Source organism: Rhea pennata, chromosome 17 (assembly GCF_028389875.1).
Source record: "Rhea pennata isolate bPtePen1 chromosome 17, bPtePen1.pri, whole genome shotgun sequence".
Classification (NCBI taxonomy): Eukaryota; Metazoa; Chordata; class Aves; order Rheiformes; family Rheidae; genus Rhea; species Rhea pennata.
The window spans coordinates 12,207,179-12,223,391 of record NC_084679.1 but is presented as its reverse complement, the minus strand read 5'-3'; the positions used below and the strand labels follow the sequence as shown (position 1 = coordinate 12,223,391).

At 49.6% G+C, this 16,213-nt stretch overlaps 1 protein-coding gene across 2 annotated transcripts; it reads left to right on the top strand.

Moving 5' to 3' along the window:
- The first annotated feature begins 652 nt into the window (after positions 1–652).
- On the top strand, positions 653–15,761 carry HNF1A (HNF1 homeobox A). 2 transcript variants are annotated; one of them, XM_062590133.1, is made up of 10 exons: positions 653–987; positions 7,888–8,087; positions 8,941–9,127; positions 9,438–9,676; positions 10,483–10,640; positions 12,414–12,615; positions 13,952–14,143; positions 14,415–14,536; positions 14,869–15,010; positions 15,634–15,761. In XM_062590133.1, exons 1-10 carry the CDS (start codon positions 653–655, stop codon positions 15,759–15,761), a joined length of 1,905 nt encoding a protein of 634 aa, XP_062446117.1. The 2 variants fall into 2 exon arrangements, with proteins under 2 accessions (XP_062446117.1, XP_062446118.1); XM_062590134.1 differs by lacking the exon at positions 13,952–14,143.
- Positions 15,762–16,213: the final 452 nt, after the last annotated feature.

The following is a 16,213-nucleotide window of genomic DNA, read 5'->3' as shown; positions in this document are numbered from 1 at the left end:
CCGGCGCCCAGAGCCGGGAGCGCGAGGAGCCGCTCGACGCTCGGCCGGAGGGCTCGGCCGGGGCGCCCCAACCTCTGCGCCGGCCCCCAGGGCGCGGGGGGCACCTCGCCGCCGCTCCTCGCCCCCAAACCCGCCCCTCGCTTTTGGCTACGTCGCCTCCTTCCTCCTCCCAAACCCACGGGGCCAGGAACGAGCCGCGTTTCCCCCCGCATTCCAGTTTCTCCCGTTCTCCCTTCGTTCCGTGCGGGCAGACCGCCTGCCCCCGCGTTTTCCTCCGCTTCCCTCCCTTCCCCCTCCCCCTGCTTTCTCTCCCTCTGCACTTTGTGAACTGCTGCTGCGGTGCTGAAGTCCAAAGTTCAGTAACTTGCTAAGCACACAGATAAATATGAACCTTGGAGAATTTACATTGCTCCAATGTAAACAGATAGCCAAGGGTCCCTTTATCAGCACCGGCTCAGGACAGTCGTGGGGGGTCTGAAGTGGCTCAATTTTGTATTTTGTGGGGTTTTTTCTTGGGGGGGGCGCGAAGGCGGGAGGCTGCGCTGCGCCCACCCTGCCGACAGTCGGGCGCGTTACCTCGGCACCATGGTGTAGGGACGCCGGAGGCAGGACGAGCCGAAATTCAAACCCGAGCGACGCCGGGCTGAAGACCATGGCCTCGAAGCTGAGTCATCTTCAAGTGGAGCTGCTCGGGGCGCTGCTGGAGTCGGGGCTGACCAAGGAGACCCTGATCAAGGCGCTGAGCGAAGCGGAGCCCTACGTCCTCCAGAGCGAAAGCCAGCGCGCCATCCATGCCCTCCAGGCAGAGAAGGGGGACTCGTGCCCCGACATCGCCGCTCTCCCCAACGGCCTGGGGGAGGCCAGGTTATCGGAAGAGGAAACCTCTGATGACGGGGAGGAATTCACCCCTCCGATAATGAAGGAGCTGGAAAACCTGAGCCCCGAGGAGGCTGCTCACCAGAAGGCTGTGGTGGAAAGACTCTTACAGTAAGGACAGATTTGCTGCTCCTCTTTCTCGTATCCTCTCTCTCTAAATCTCTTTTTCCCGTCCCCTTAGTGGCCCTGGCATTCATTGCCCCCTCTTCATCCACGCCAGGGCTAGCAACCCCCAGATTCTCCATAGATGCTCTGACCTCCCTTTCGGTCTCGCTCCCAACGCCTGAAGGGAGCTATGGAGCCCAGTGACATACTAGAAGCACTTCTATCATCAGGAAACGGGCTTCGGAGCACGCCAAGGCCTGTGCAACTGCTGTCTCTCCAGCTAAATGCTAGTTTTTATAGGATTCACAATCTCTGTCATCAAAGGAGAAAAAAATTAAAAAGAGAAGAAGCCCATAAAACTCTGCCCACTGTTATCTGGCCTTGCAGCGGCCTGAGAATTTAGAGTAGAGAGTTTTAACTTTTCCTGCTATTTTTGAGGAGATTAATATTTCTATTCTACTTGCTTTCCCTGTAAATTTTATTTGTCAAAGACAAACCAAGAGAGGTTGTTCCCATCTTTTGTGCACGGGCAAAATTCTCCCGACTTCAGCGGGGATTTTTCTTGTAGAAAGAGTGGAAACCAAATATACGCGGAGGTTAAAAAGAGCTCGCTACGCTTCTGCCCTCCACTGCCTGCCGTAACTGCAGAGCACGCATATAGGAGCAATTACAGGTTTTGCTGCCACCCAAACTTGCCTTTGCAAAGGCAAAAGACAGAAAGAGACCCCTAAACCAGCAAGTCTCATGACAGAGCATTTGGGAATGTTACCGGGGTGCGAGAATTAATAGCAACCCTCAGAAGTTTGTCCAAGCAAGGACCAGGTCCTTCAAACCCATCTAGCCCGAGAGAAGCCGAACCTGGCCCCTCTGCTGTGGAGGCGCTCTGAAGTCACGAGCTGTTGGGAGGCGCAGGACGCAGCCATGTCCTGCATTTCAAACCTTCACCAAAACTAAAGTCCGCTTAGAGAAATTTTGGGGCTTTCTGATCAATCCTCTTCGTGGGCAAAGGGAATTCACATGAAGCGCAACAACAAGAAGTAAATGTCAGATCCCCCCACAAAAGGCCAGAGCTAGAAAAACAGCACAGCAGACATTAGCATTTGCTGTAAATATTTAAGAGAAGAGCAACGGGAAGCTGCTGACTCTGTAGTTCCCAAAGGAAGAAAATTCACTGGATCACGTCTTACCTGGGAGGGGAAACATTCTCACCAGTTCAATCTTCTTTTTGGCCCAATGGTCCCTCTTGTCTTCCCTCCCCTTCTAGCTCTGCTACATCTTTTCTTCTCCTCTTTCCCTCACCGTCTCCCATTCTCTTCACGCGTTCCCTTTCCCTCCTCACTTTCATTGCTGCCGCTAATCCTCCCATTTCAATGGCTTCCTGGCTAATTCTCTCTCACACCCTTCCACTCTCTTTTCCTTCCCTTCATCCCCGTCTCCTTCTCTTCTCCCTGAGTCTGCGTACAGGTCTTGGGGTAGTTTGAGCCCAGTGGCACCGGGCGGGCCCTGGCTAGTTACTAATTATCCAGTGGCTTTATTATTTCTCTTTTGTCTTATAAATTTATAGATGAAAAGACCCTGATAAGCTTTTTGATCATTAACTTCTGATGGTTTATCAGGTATCTCTCCAGAAAGGCAGCCACGTAGGTCGAAGAGGAGCACCCGGCTTCGCCCCGCTCCGTAATGAATGGGTGCCGAAGGGCCGGCCGCTGCGATCCGAGAGCGGACTCGCAGATGGACGGGCTTCCTTCCTGCCACCCTCGCTTCAGCACGAGTTCTGGCTTCTGGTCCTCCCGGCCTTTCCAGGAGCTTGCTACCAGCCCTTCCTGCGTGTCCTACCAGTCTCAGCTCCTGCCTCGCGTGCCTGCAGTATTATTTATGCTTTCCAGTCTCCCATCTCTTCGTAGATGGCCATTGAGCAGCATTCCCACGTTACAGAAGTGGGCACTGAGGTAGAGAGAGAGTCTATGGCTCACTGAAAGACCTCTAAGAGGGTGGTGAGAGGACTGGGCGAGAGCCAGGATCTCTTAAGCCTTGTATTGGGCCTTAACTGCAACGCTTCGCTCCGAAGCCTTGGGGTTCGCTTTCTTCACTCCCCAGTGTCACAGGATACAACAGTTTGCTTCTGCTATTCAGGACAGTATAAAGGGCACTAGAAGGTGCAGATTCAGCCAAAAAGCTACAAGCATCCTTCTGGGGGGTATAATAGACCAAAACTATTCAAGGGGAAATGGAGAGAGTAGAAAGTCTGTATTGACAGTTTTCATATTCCTGGTCAAAGATTTTAAAAAATAGCAACCATATGCCTGGGGACTATATTCAAAACATCTCGGGCAATAACAGGGTCTGATAATATGTAAGTAGTAGCTACCAACTACTAGGAACAAAATTTTCCATTAACAAACACCTAAAGTTAATGCCTTAAAATAGTGTTACAAATAATATGAGAGAACAGTCTTCAACAGAAAAGATATTCAGCAGATAAGAAGAAAGGCAAAAAACTGATCCCGAAGCCCAAGGATGCCCTGCAGAACTTCAATGTTCGCAAAGCTGTTTCAGCATCTACACAAGGATTTCAAATCCACAAACCAGATGGAGGCACCTCTCCCTCTAGGCAAGAGCATCTTTGAGCATTACTAACAAGTCCTGTAATAATATTTAGGCCACACTTAAGAGAGAGATTGACTTGTGGGCAGCTTTAAGTGATACAAGAAAGTCTTCGTGGTAGCTGCAACCACTGCTCCTATAGTAAAGTAGTACCAGAAAAAGCGTCCATTTCTAGGCTTTCCAGGAGTGGGAAACTAAAAATGACAGCACCAAAAGACCAAATCTGTCCTCACAGGATCACTTAAGAGGAAAACACAGTTTGGGAATCACTAAGCAATGCTGAGTAAACCAGGATGTGGGCAAGATACACCCACACGGCTAGGTATACCTGCAGGCATGTGTCACATTTGGTCCCTTAGGGACAGGACTGATAAAGGCAGTTCAGAGAAAGGTTTCTCCAGTGATGAATTTACATTCTGTTTTATTGTGTGCCTAAAGCAGTCCCACTGATCTTCCGTAGATTGGCAAATTGAAAATAATGTTCTCTCCAGATCATTCCACAAAGAATTGTGTCTATGCTAAAGAATAAGATCACTAGGAAGACAGAGGTGTTGGAGGAGTATTTCCCAGATATTCCCTGAAAAAAAAAAGGCAGAATAGAGACAGCCCAGGGGTTATGGACAAACCACACTGCCAGAGGTACCGCAAACAGAAAGAGGTAGAGCAACAATTCACCTGCAGGGCAAGGGGTGAAATTCCACTAGGAAAGAGAGAAATTGAGATAAGCAACAGATTTCCCCTGGAGGCAGGGATAAAAGCTTGGTTTCCAGAAGGAAGAAAGAGAAACAAAGATGTGATGATACAGGTCCAGTCTTTTCCCCATGTCAGTGGGGCTCTAGCTGAGGAACCTGGAGATGAAGCTGCCACACCCCTTCCATTTCCACATATAAACCAAGATGAGGCAAAACCAGGCCAAGTTCAACAGAAAGGAACCCAACCGGGACGGTCTTACCTTCCCTGCTCTCTGCCTAGCCCGGCTCCGGCCTGTGCACTGGCACCAGTGGGAGTTGTCTGGCGGGCTCCAGAGGAAAGGGCCAGAGGATGGTCCTGGGCACTTCACAGCTCTGAACCTCTGTTTAACCAAGGTCTGGTCCAAAGCAGCACTTCAGAAGCTACCTCAGAGAAATGAGGGCTTCTCTTGCCTGGGAAGCTGGAAAACAGGGAAGGAGGAAAGGAGAGACAGACGGAATGAGGAAGAGGAGGGGAAAGAAAGGAACAAAGGAAAAAGAAAGAGAAAGAAGTCAGGAAGAGTGAAGGAGGGAGAAGGTCCCCCGAGTGTTACATCCCCAGCTCTCTGGAATGGGTTTTCTTTAATGCTAACAACTTGATATTTACTTTCCATTTAAATTTGAGATGTTGCTATAAATTATCAACCAGCCTCTTGTTCCCTTTGAGTTTATAACTAACTACCTGGGTTACTTATTGTTCAGGTAACAAAAGGGAGGTGAAAACGCCCTTAAAAAAGTGACCTCAGAACTAAGAAAAATGGGAAGCTGGAAGGGAGAGGGGACCTAGGCCCCTGTGGGTTGAGTGGAGCTAGGGAGAGGGGCTACTCTCAGAAGGCAAGCAGCAGCAGACAGCAGGAGAGCAAGACTTAGGAAGAAGGAAGTAAAGACCAACTACACAAGAAGAATCTGGAGATGGAGATTAGACCTTACAGAACAAGATAGGAATGAGGAGACAGCTTGTATCTGGGGAGAAAGGGAAGTTTAAAGCAAAAGATAGGCTTGGAGATGGAAGAGGAGAGCTTGAGCAAGACAGATCCATTTCCACAGCTCTGGCTCAGACTGAGATTTTAGTGCAGTTACAACCAGGAAGGCTAAGCTAGGGCTGAAATCCTGCTCTGACAGTCGATATTAGTTTTGCCGCCAACTTCAGCAGAGCGAAGGTTTCGTCTTACGGTGTTTTAGTCAATGGTGAAGGCTTTGCAGGTGGAACCGTGGATTTGGGCAATGGTTCACGTGAGGGCTCAACTGACCCACTGCCATCGCTTGTCCTGTGATGTAGCGTAGGGCCAAAAGGAACTGCTGCACTGGACTTAGAGCCAGGGTCGCCAGGATTTCATACAACTGTTCTACAAAGTCACACTGCACTGAGATGCCCTGCACTGTCGTCTGCTCTGTCTCAAAACAGAACAAAACCACAGGGCTTTGAGCCACGGCAAGAAAAGTCGGCTCACAGATACCTCCTGCTTTATTCTTACCACAGAGCAGGGATCTTGACAAGAGAGACAAAACTGACTTGTGACTGGGGTGCAGGAAGGAAAAATCAACACGTAACTGAGGTCTCCATCAGTGATAACGCAGTCCCCCCCCCTCTTCCCACCTGAGCCAGAGCTCCCATCTAAGATCAGAGAGTCCATGTTTGAGCCCTTTCTCCTTTGCACAGGGATTTGTGCAACAGATTCAGGGTACAAACACTGGCTAGACGACTATCACAAATACAAAGGGAGGAGGTTGGTCCTTGGCTTGACAGTAGGAGAACAAACCACTGAGGAAGGAAAAGCTTCCATGAGTTCAGCCCCAAGCTGAGGCTCTTGAGAGGCAAAGATGGTTAAGGGAAGAAGCTACAAAACTGAGGCCTCTGGAACTGGTGCATCATTACAGAGGAACAAATGCTCCTATTTTAAGAAAACAGATCTTTCAGGAAGCTGTGACTGACAGTGCTCCTGTCACACTTTAACTGTCGTGGAGCTTGCTCCTTGGACTGTCCAGCCACTGTGAAAGAGGCTGCGAGGGGAACAGAGATAAGGGTGTTTGCACTGAGAGAACAGATGTGGACTTTGTTCTCCTTATCACTTTGCAGCCTCTGGCAACCTACTGAGTCAACAAAGTGCTGAACAGTACAGCTGTGGCCTGTTGCTCAGACCTGTGTGTTCCTGCAGTAGTTTTTCCATAATCCTTGGTACGCTTTTTTTTTTTCCTCCCCTCTCTTGCTCCTTTGATGCTGGCGTTGGAAATGACATCAGGGTATTTCTACAGCATGCAGACCATTTCCACTCCTCTCTGTTCCACCAGATGTTTCACATACAAAACAAGAAAGATGCTCTTTGTCAAAACTGACCTGAAGCCAGAGGCTTTTCTGTAGAGAGGCACCTGCACTAGTTGGTTCTAGACTGCCTCATTTCACACTTTCCTATTTTTACTATGATTTTCAGATTTGGTGAAATCAATACAGCAAAGAAGTCATGGTCATAAAGTCTTACATTTTCTCCATAACTTCTTTGGAAACCTTCATAGATATTCCGATCATCCAAGATCTTAACAATCAGAGATTAACATTCATTATGAAATCCCAAATCACATCAGCTTCCCAAGTTTTATGAGTAGGTCTCAGATAGGTCTATCCCCCGAGCTATTACCTTGAAGGAGAGTGGTGATCAGAAGAATTTGTGTTTTGCCTGTTGTTCTCCATTGCATCTAGATGTTTGAGCAGATCTAGATGTGAATCAGTAGGCGTTACAAGTAACATGTAGCAGACGTGCAAGGACATGATCCTGGATGGCCTGGACACATGCATGTCATGTGTAGCAGTATGATGAAAGCCTGTCTTTATCTTCTCAGTCATTGCAAGATAACCCAACTTTGACCAGAATCAGGGCAAGAGCTAGGTTCAGGCTGCCTAGTATCACAGTGAATCTGTCTTAGGAAAATGAAGTACACCTACCCTGAGTACGCAGGCCTTAAAGCAAGGGGGACGGAGAGGAAGGGGCATGTACTGGATGGGGGAGGGAGGGAGAGGAGCTGCACTCAAAACATCCAGCTGAACACCAAAATGGGACGTCACTTCCCTCCTCACAACATCTCTCACTAGCCACAAAAAAAAAAAAAAAAAAAAAAAAGATCCTTTACATTTGCATTGTATTTTTATATATATATATATATATATATATATATATATATATATATATATATATACACACACACATATATATACACACACGCACTGAAGATGGCAAAGGCTACACTGGGAAATTCCCATGATAACTGCAGCATCCTCCTCTTCTTCTAGGGAAATCAAAGTCCCTACAAAGAGCAGTTTGGAGGAAGGTAGTGCCACAGTTTTTCCACCTCCTTTCCGACAGTGTGCAGTTCTACCCCAAATGCAGGGCCGCACTGCACCGGGTATCACAGTGAGGAACAGCTTCCCCTTAGCAGCCTCTCCACCACTCTCACCTCATCCAAGGCAAAAGGGACGGTGAAAAAGGGACTGACGTACGAGACGCACCTGCTCGGAAACCAGGCCGGCTGGGCACAGCCATCAGACCTCTCTTTCCTGAGAAGTGTTTTCTGCTCCTTCCAGAGAGGATCCCTGGCGGGTAGCAAAAATGGTGAAATCCTACCTCCAACAGCACAACATCCCTCAGCGCGAGGTGGTAGACACGACCGGCCTGAACCAATCTCACCTCTCACAGCACCTCAACAAGGGCACTCCCATGAAGACCCAGAAAAGGGCAGCCCTCTACACCTGGTACGTCCGCAAGCAGCGAGAGGTGGCCCAGCGTAAGTACGGCAACGACTCTTCTCCTATCTCTACTTTCACGAGCGCCTCCTCCCTCCCCTGCTGAGCCCTACTCTCCCATTTCTATCAAGGAGCCACTTGCAGCAGCAAGCTTAGGAAAGTCTAGGTCAGTGTTCATCGAGGGTGAACTAAACTGCACAGGAAGACACTCCCCCATAAAACAGCCTGTAGTCAACCCTCCCCCCCAACATCTGGCTGATTAAGCAAATTAAGACTGTCCATTTATGATTACTACATCCATCCTCAGACTAGAACAAGGCACTGGTCAGAGGACAAAGCAGAGTTTCTATCTGAGAACTAGTTTTTTGCAAAGCAGCAGCTCCTCTGGCTGCGAAGGCACAGCAGGCTGCGGTACTCACTGGGACACACCACCGTGGGCTATCAGCTCGCGCGCTCTGAGCCCTTTCGTTTTAGGTGCACGCTGGGAGCCCGTCCCTGCGGCACGTACCGCATTCACGTGTCTGGCTGGAATCCGTCTTGCTTAGTTTTGCTTTCTTGGGTTGCAAGTAAAACGAGACACTTGGCCTCTGGGTGATTCTGGAGAGCAGGAATCCATCAGCCATGTTTACTCCAGACTCTGCTGCATTGGCTTTCACTTCTCCAAGGTGGAAGTGGAGGTGCAACGCATACAAGAGAAGGGCCAGGTAGACATTGTCCTGCTAGGAGCGCTTCACCTGTTCTAGCAGATTACAGAGCTCTATTTCCACCTCATCTAGATTCAACCCTCTGTTTTATAAGAGATGCTCTAAGGGTGAGCTGCACTGGGCCTGCTGGGCACAAACACTACTGGAACTTCTTCTAGCAGGCAAATCCCCTTGTCCCTTTGTGCCTCAGAATTCACACACGCTGGCCAGGGTATCTTGACAGAGGAGCCCATGGGAGACGACCTGCCCACCAAGAAGGGAAGAAGAAACCGCTTTAAGTGGGGTCCTGCCTCACAACAGATCCTGTTCCAAGCCTACGAGAGACAGAAAAATCCCAGCAAAGAAGAGAGAGAGGCGCTGGTGGAGGAGTGCAACAGGTGAAGCTGGGTGTCTGGCTTTGAGGGAGAAGGGCAGAGCAGGGCCTCTCTGGGTTCGTGCTGCTTGGTAGTGTTCATGAGAGGCAACTAATGGCACAGCAGTGGATGCCACCACTGCCACCAGCCAGCCTCGAATCTAATGCCACTGCTGAGCACTCACTGTCCACAAAGGATCCTAAAATGCCCCATGTCTTGCTCTTTCCAAAAGGCCCCTTACAGTGTGCCTGTCCACAGACATTTTGGGGCTGCCCACTTAACTCCACATCTTTGAATCCAGCTCAGCAAGACTCTTTTTGTGCTCTCCCCACAGAGCAGAGTGCATTCAGAGAGGCGTTTCTCCATCCCAGGCCCAGGGGCTGGGCTCAAACCTGGTGACAGAGGTGAGAGTTTACAACTGGTTTGCCAATCGCAGGAAGGAGGAGGCTTTTCGGCACAAGCTGGCCATGGACACCTTCAGCGGGCCTCAGCCCACCTCTGCTCCCCCTCTAACTCCTCACAACTCTTCCTCCCTCCAGCCACCATCTGCTCTCTCACCCAGCAAAGTCCACGGTAAGAAAGAACCAGGGGGAGATCTGGAAGAAAAAACTTGCCTAAACTTGGTCATCAAAACTATCTCCCTAGTCCACCCCTTTAGGAGGTGGATCTACAGATAGAAAAGGCAGATTTGATATAAGGGAAGAATATGGATGACAAAGAGACCGTGTCTCTGGGTGAGAACAGGAGGGTGGCTAGAAAAGCAAAGGTGACCCTAAGCTCAGTAACGCAACTTTTAGCCAAGTCTCCTCACTTACTCTTTCACAGCCTGCTCCTCCCTCACGGCCGGGAGGCAGCAATGCCTTTTCAAGGGGTCATCTGCTGGGCTGCCACCACAAGTTAATTCTATGTTCTTTCATGTGCGTGTGCCTACCATTCTTTCCAGTATCTCATATCAGCAGCAGCAGACTCCGCGACTGAATTTTCAGGCTTCAGGAAAAGTCATTCCTCACCCAGAAACAAGAGCTCTGCCAGCTCCTTAGGCCAGAGCTGGTAACTGGTGTCATGCTGGGAGGAGATGATCTTACTGAGGCTCATTCCTCTCCCCACCCACACGCACGGAGGTTTCTGGCCAGCCCAGCTCACTCCCTGCACTGCATGCAACCTTACCTGAATGTCAGTACTTGAGGAAGTGGTTTGGTCAAGTTACAGAGGAAACCAAGGGCACAGTGGTGAGGATGTCTGTTCTCCTGCTCTCCTCCTCTACCACCTCATCTCTTTGCTCTGAACACCAGACAAGCAGGTGCAAAAGAAACTTAGCACTTGCCAAAATGTCACAGTTCCTCATTTTTGACAACCAGTTCCATCCCGCTGTGACGCAGGAGTGAGGTACAACCAGCAACCAGCCACTGAGGCAGAGTCCTCCAGCAGCAACCACCATGGGAACAGCTCCATGGTGACAACCCAAACCATCCTGCATCAGGTTTCTCCCCCCGGACTGGAGCCCAGCCAGAACCTGCTAAGCACAGACACTAAGCTGGTGAGTGATGTATACTGAAGTACTGGTGACTAAAGGATGTCAGGTCCTCTGCCAGTGGTCACAATATGCACCGTTCAGAAATGGCATTTCCTAGAATACTCTTAAAAAAAAAAAAAACTTCTTGCAGTAACATTACACAGTCAGCTTCACACTGCCCATACAATAAAAGCAGTCTCCAGGATACCTGTGCCCTCTGCATGCCCAGTGAGGGTGGGCATTAGGGCACAGGGAAAAAAAAAAAAAAAAAAAGTACAGCCATTTAAGACTAACAAAAACACTCTATTCTGAGAAAACAGAACTCAAGATATGACATTATTTCCTTCCTCCCAGGAGGCCTTTTTCTCTCTCCTCCTTCCCCAGTGAGATTCTCATCATCTCCAGCTCTCATACTCTATATATTTCAAGATAGTTGATCAGACTCCAGTGGTATCAACAGATAAGAAACCAGTTACTATTATAGATAGGACAAATGTAAGTAAGTCCAACAGCCTGTAAGCAGCACTTACCAGCAGGACATGTCTGGATATCTGGACTGTAGCCACCTACCTTCTCAAAGCAGACTTTCTTTCGAGTTTTCCTTAAGTAAGTCTCTTTTCACATGGTCCTAATGCTTTGCTGCTAATTATGTGACCGATCGTTTTTGGTTTGCACACCTTCCCTTGCTTTTGCTGGTTGTCCCTTAGCAGAAGGCTGCATTTACTGGCCTGAGACAAAGTTAAGTTTGTGAGCGAGCACAATTTCAATCTCTACAGTTGTTCACTTGCTTTGCTGGTTTTCTGGTCTCTCCCCAAAGACACAAACTCTTTCACACAGCACCGAAAAATCTTCTTTTAGAGCTGTCTTCTAAAATTGATATCAAAGTGATTTGTCTCACTGTTTAGCCTGTTGCTGCTTATTCTCACTAAGAAGTCCCTACAGCTTTTGTCTTTGGGGAGAAAAAAGATATTCTAGAAAGCACTGAACTTTCTCTATCGGCTAAATTACTAGGATGATACTTTGCATTTCTGTAATATTTTTTTAAACTAGAATCTTTTAAGAGCTTTGCACACTCAGAACCATTACAGCACAGACACTGTTTACAGAGTTCATTTTAGAGGCTGAGGAAACAGTCAAGTTATTAAATTTCTCAGTGATTCAAGGATGCAGACTGAATCACAAGCCATCCAAGTCTAGAGCAGTCCTGCTCTAGCCACCAGATAAGCCTATCTTCTAAGAACTGCCAATTATAGCGTGGCCTGAAGAACATAGAAGAGGGAAAAAAAGATATATAAGGAAATGTTTTGACAGCTCCTTTAAAATCTCAAATCTGAAAACTCACTGGTCACTACAAGGCACTTGCTGCAAGGAAGGGAAATCACAGGTGTTTCTCAGAGAAAAAGCAAATAAGAAGAGAGGAACTCCTGGATTCTGTGCTGAACTCTACTGCTAAACTCATGGAATTAAGAGAGGCTCAGCTTCCCTGCCGGGAACGTAGTAACCTCATTCCCATCGGTGCAGCCCTTACGAGATCTTGGACGTGAGGAACTAAAAACAGAGTGAAGGTTTACTCTTAATTTTTCAACAGCTGACCTTTACTGGTTACCTGATGAGCAGGAAAAAAAAAAAAAAAAAAAAAAAAAGGCAGGGAAATTGCACATAAGCAAACACACAGTTTTTCTAGCTAGCAAAGGGCCAGGGCAGGCAAGAGAGGGAGAAGGACGTTTATCGCGGCCGTGCGACCCGCCGCAAGCAGACCGCTGCAGATGGCATTTTCACAGGCCTCCCTTCCCACAGATCTCGGCTCCCGGAGGAACGCTCCCCCCCGTGAGCACCCTGACGGCCTTGCACAGCCTGGAGCAAAACCCGCACGCGCTGAGCCAGCAGACGCAGAACCTTATCATGGCATCGCTGCCCGGCGTGATGGCGATCGGGGCGGGCGAGACCTCGTCCCTCGCACCAGCCTTCACCAACACGGGCGCCTCCACGCTGGTGATAGGTGAGTCGCTTGTTCGGCTGCTTACGCTTTCTGTAATGCCTCTTGCTACGGGGGTTCAGATGCAGAGCCACGCGTAGTTGTCAGGATCACCTGCCTCACTTCCAGAGGGCAAAAAAGCGCTGAGCTGGCACCGATACGGAGCTGGGGAAATCGGCCACCAACACTAGGGATCTTCAGCAGCGCTCCCGACAAGGATCCATGCGAGTAAGGCTCAGAAGCTCCTTATTCGTGGCAGGATTCAGTTACGCAGAAACCCAGGTCTTGAGAGCAAGGGACCTTCTGCAATCTGTTCCCACGCCAGTTCTGCCGCTGTGCTTCTGCTTCCCTCGTCCCAAGCCTAAACACAACGTGAATGTAATGCTCCCTCCAAACGATGAGGATTGAAGCACCTTCCTATCACTTGAAAGATAGGATGCCCTGTTCCACTTCCAGCAAAGAGCAGCATAGTCCTTTGGAACCTGCAGCAGTAATTACTGATTGCCTTTTTTAAAAAAAAAATATATATATTTCTCACTTTGGCAGCTTTCCTGGGCTTGTATGAGATTTCTTTTCATTCCTGGAATATTTTATTGCCCAAGTGCATCTCATTAGACAAAAGAAAACAAACTATACGCTTCCTACGCTTTCTTCCCAGGAAGAAAGAGGTCCTGTTTTGTTCCATGGTGACAACTGTGAACTGTCTCCATTTCCTCATTTACACACAGGTTTGTTATGACATGGATTCTAATTCTGTGCAAAACCAAAAAGACTTGGAAATTTCCACATAGCATTAACAGTATCTCGGTGCCACACAAGCTCGCTGATTTACAGGATCAGGGTCTGGACAGCTGGGGGACATGGGCAGCAATGCACGAAACCTTCTACCTCCTTCCCTCTGGTCCAAATTCCGTAATTTGGCAGCCTGAGCAAAATGAGCTCAAACTCAGTTCCAAGTGGCTGGGCAGCTACAGCATAGTTATCTCTGCTGCCAACAACTTCATTTCAAAAGAATAGAAGAATAAACTGGACACTGAAATGAAACTCCAGTTTTACCTCTGAGCGAGGCCTCCCCATGGAAGTTTACATCAGGGTGATGATTTACCCCGGTACCGAAGGACGCACCGCAGGAACGTGCACTGGCAGAGCAGCGTTAGATGTTCCGCGGGGCTCCCACTTCATTTTCACTTTCAGTATCACAGAGAACACAACAGGAACTCCCAAAAAGTAGCAGCCAAGCTCACCCTGCTGTGACAGACCAGCCACACTGAACGTTTCAGGCACCCCGGCTGCGTCTTCTCCCATAGCGTGCGACAGTACCGAGAAAGGTCTCAGTGTGTCATCGGTCTTTGGTTTTCAGGCCTGGCCTCGACGCAGCCCCAGAGCGTACCGGTGATAAACAGCATGGGGAGCAGCCTCACCACCCTGCAGCCCGTCCAGTTCTCCCAGCAACTGCATCCGTCCTACCAGCAGCCCCTCATGCAGCAGGTCCAGAGCCACATCAACCAGAGCCCCTTCATGGCTACCATGGCCCAGATACAGAACCCTCACGGTAAGAGCACAAGTGCATTTGCTCAAACCACAGCTAGCTCTGTTGTGGAGCAGCCGCTGGGTCCTTGGGCTCACGGCACTCCATTGCCCCCTTCTATTATCGTTGTCTTAGTTATGAAATTATTTTTCTCTTGCATTCATCTCCCTGTCCCTCCACTCCCACTGTTTCGGAGACAGACAGCAGGTCCAAATGCATGAGGAGAACAACTCAGCCAAACTATTCTCACGCAAAGCTCCAGCATCCACATGATTTTGTTTTCTTTCATGCACAGCTCTCTACGGCCCCAAGTCTGAAGTGGCCCAATACACACATACAGGCCTCTTACCACAAACCATGGTGATAACAGATACTGCCAATCTCAGCGCCCTGACTAACCTGACACCAACTAAACAGGTAACAGCCTTTAGCACGTGCCTTTGGTCCCCACCTCAGAACTGCACCAGCCTGCAGGTAGCTCCTTGCCTGCGTCAGAGAGTTTGGGGAGGGGTGGGGGGTGGTTTATGCCATCGCAGCAGGACAGTCCTTCCCGTCTCCTCACCTTGCTGTACCAGCTGCAATACCGGAGCTGGTACCACACTGGACATTAGAGCAAGGTCTTCTCTCCATCATCAAGGAGTATTTAACCTCCTTGGAAACAGCACCTGCTCACTCTTCCTAATTCTTGTCTCTTGCCTCCCCTAAAAAGGGACGTAGAAACCAGGCACTGTTAACTTTCTTTTCTCTAGGCGTTCACATCTGACTCCGAAACCCACACAGAGTCTGGGATGCATACGCCAGTGTCACAGGCGCCAACGATACATTTACAGAACCAGGACACAGCCATCCAGCACCTTCAGCCAGGCCCCCGCCTCACCTCGAGCCCTGCTGGTAAGAGCAGCAGCCGCCGCTGTTATTTTAAACCACGTATTGCACAGCTCCTCCCGCCAGCACCGTAACGCCCCTTCCAAAGACAGGAACTGGGGCCCACCATTCCCTGAGAGGGCTCCACCAGCATCTGGGGTGAGGGGGGGTTGGAGAGCTGGTACAAGGGAGAAAAGATGTAGAGCATAATTTATAGCAGGGAACCGTTTGTACAGACGGTGTGAGGCAGGATTGCGAAAACGGGACCCCTCTTCAGAATTTACAGAGGAGAATAACCTTAGATCAGGGTCCATATGCTGCCAGACCGACAGGCAGTTTGAGCGAAAAGCCCAAGACTCCTTCATGTACAGACTCAGGCTGAAGCTTTCCAGCTCTATGAGAAGACATTAACTAGGACATTAACCATCAACAGGACTCCTCAAATCTAAACTCCCTGAAGGTCATCTCCCACAATGCTTTCAGGCTAGCTTTGGACCTAACCTAGCTACATAATGGCACACAAAATAGAGAGAGGAGCTACACTCCTAGGCTGAGAAATTTTGGGCATGCTGGAAATGCAAGCGTGGGTGCACACGAGTAGCAGGCTGCAATGAGAATCTGCTCTTAACTTCTGCCTGTGCCTTTGACAGTGTCCTCCAGCAGCCTCGTGCTGTACCAGAGCTCCGACTCCACCAACAGCCACAGTCAGCTGCTGCCGTCCACTCACAACGTCATCGAGACCTTCATCTCCACGCAGATGGCTTCTTCCACTCAGTAACCAAGGCAACCCGCTCGAGGGCGACTGCTGCGACCGAGCTGTCAGGAGCGACTCCAACCGCGTTTGCCGTCGCTGTCACCGTTGCCTTCGGCGGGAAGGAGAGGCTGCTGCGCTCAGCAGCCCCGCAGCCCCCGCTGCCTCACACGAACCCCTCGCTCAGCTGCCTCCATGGGAGAAGATGTCCCAGGCACAGGGCAGGAGCCACAAAAAGACAACGCTGGCACTGCTAGAACCCGCTGCCACCTCCCTCGCCCCAGGAAAAACCAACCAACCGTCCCAACCCCCTAGAAAGACTAGAAATCCTTCTGGCTGCTAAAGAAGGAATCCCATCGAGATAGGGATCTGACTGCAATACAGCAAAAACGACAGGGCGCGGATGGGATTTTCATCCTGCTCAGCCTCTTCATCAGGCTGGGCCTGCACAAACCTGCCACCACCAGCCCAAACCACGC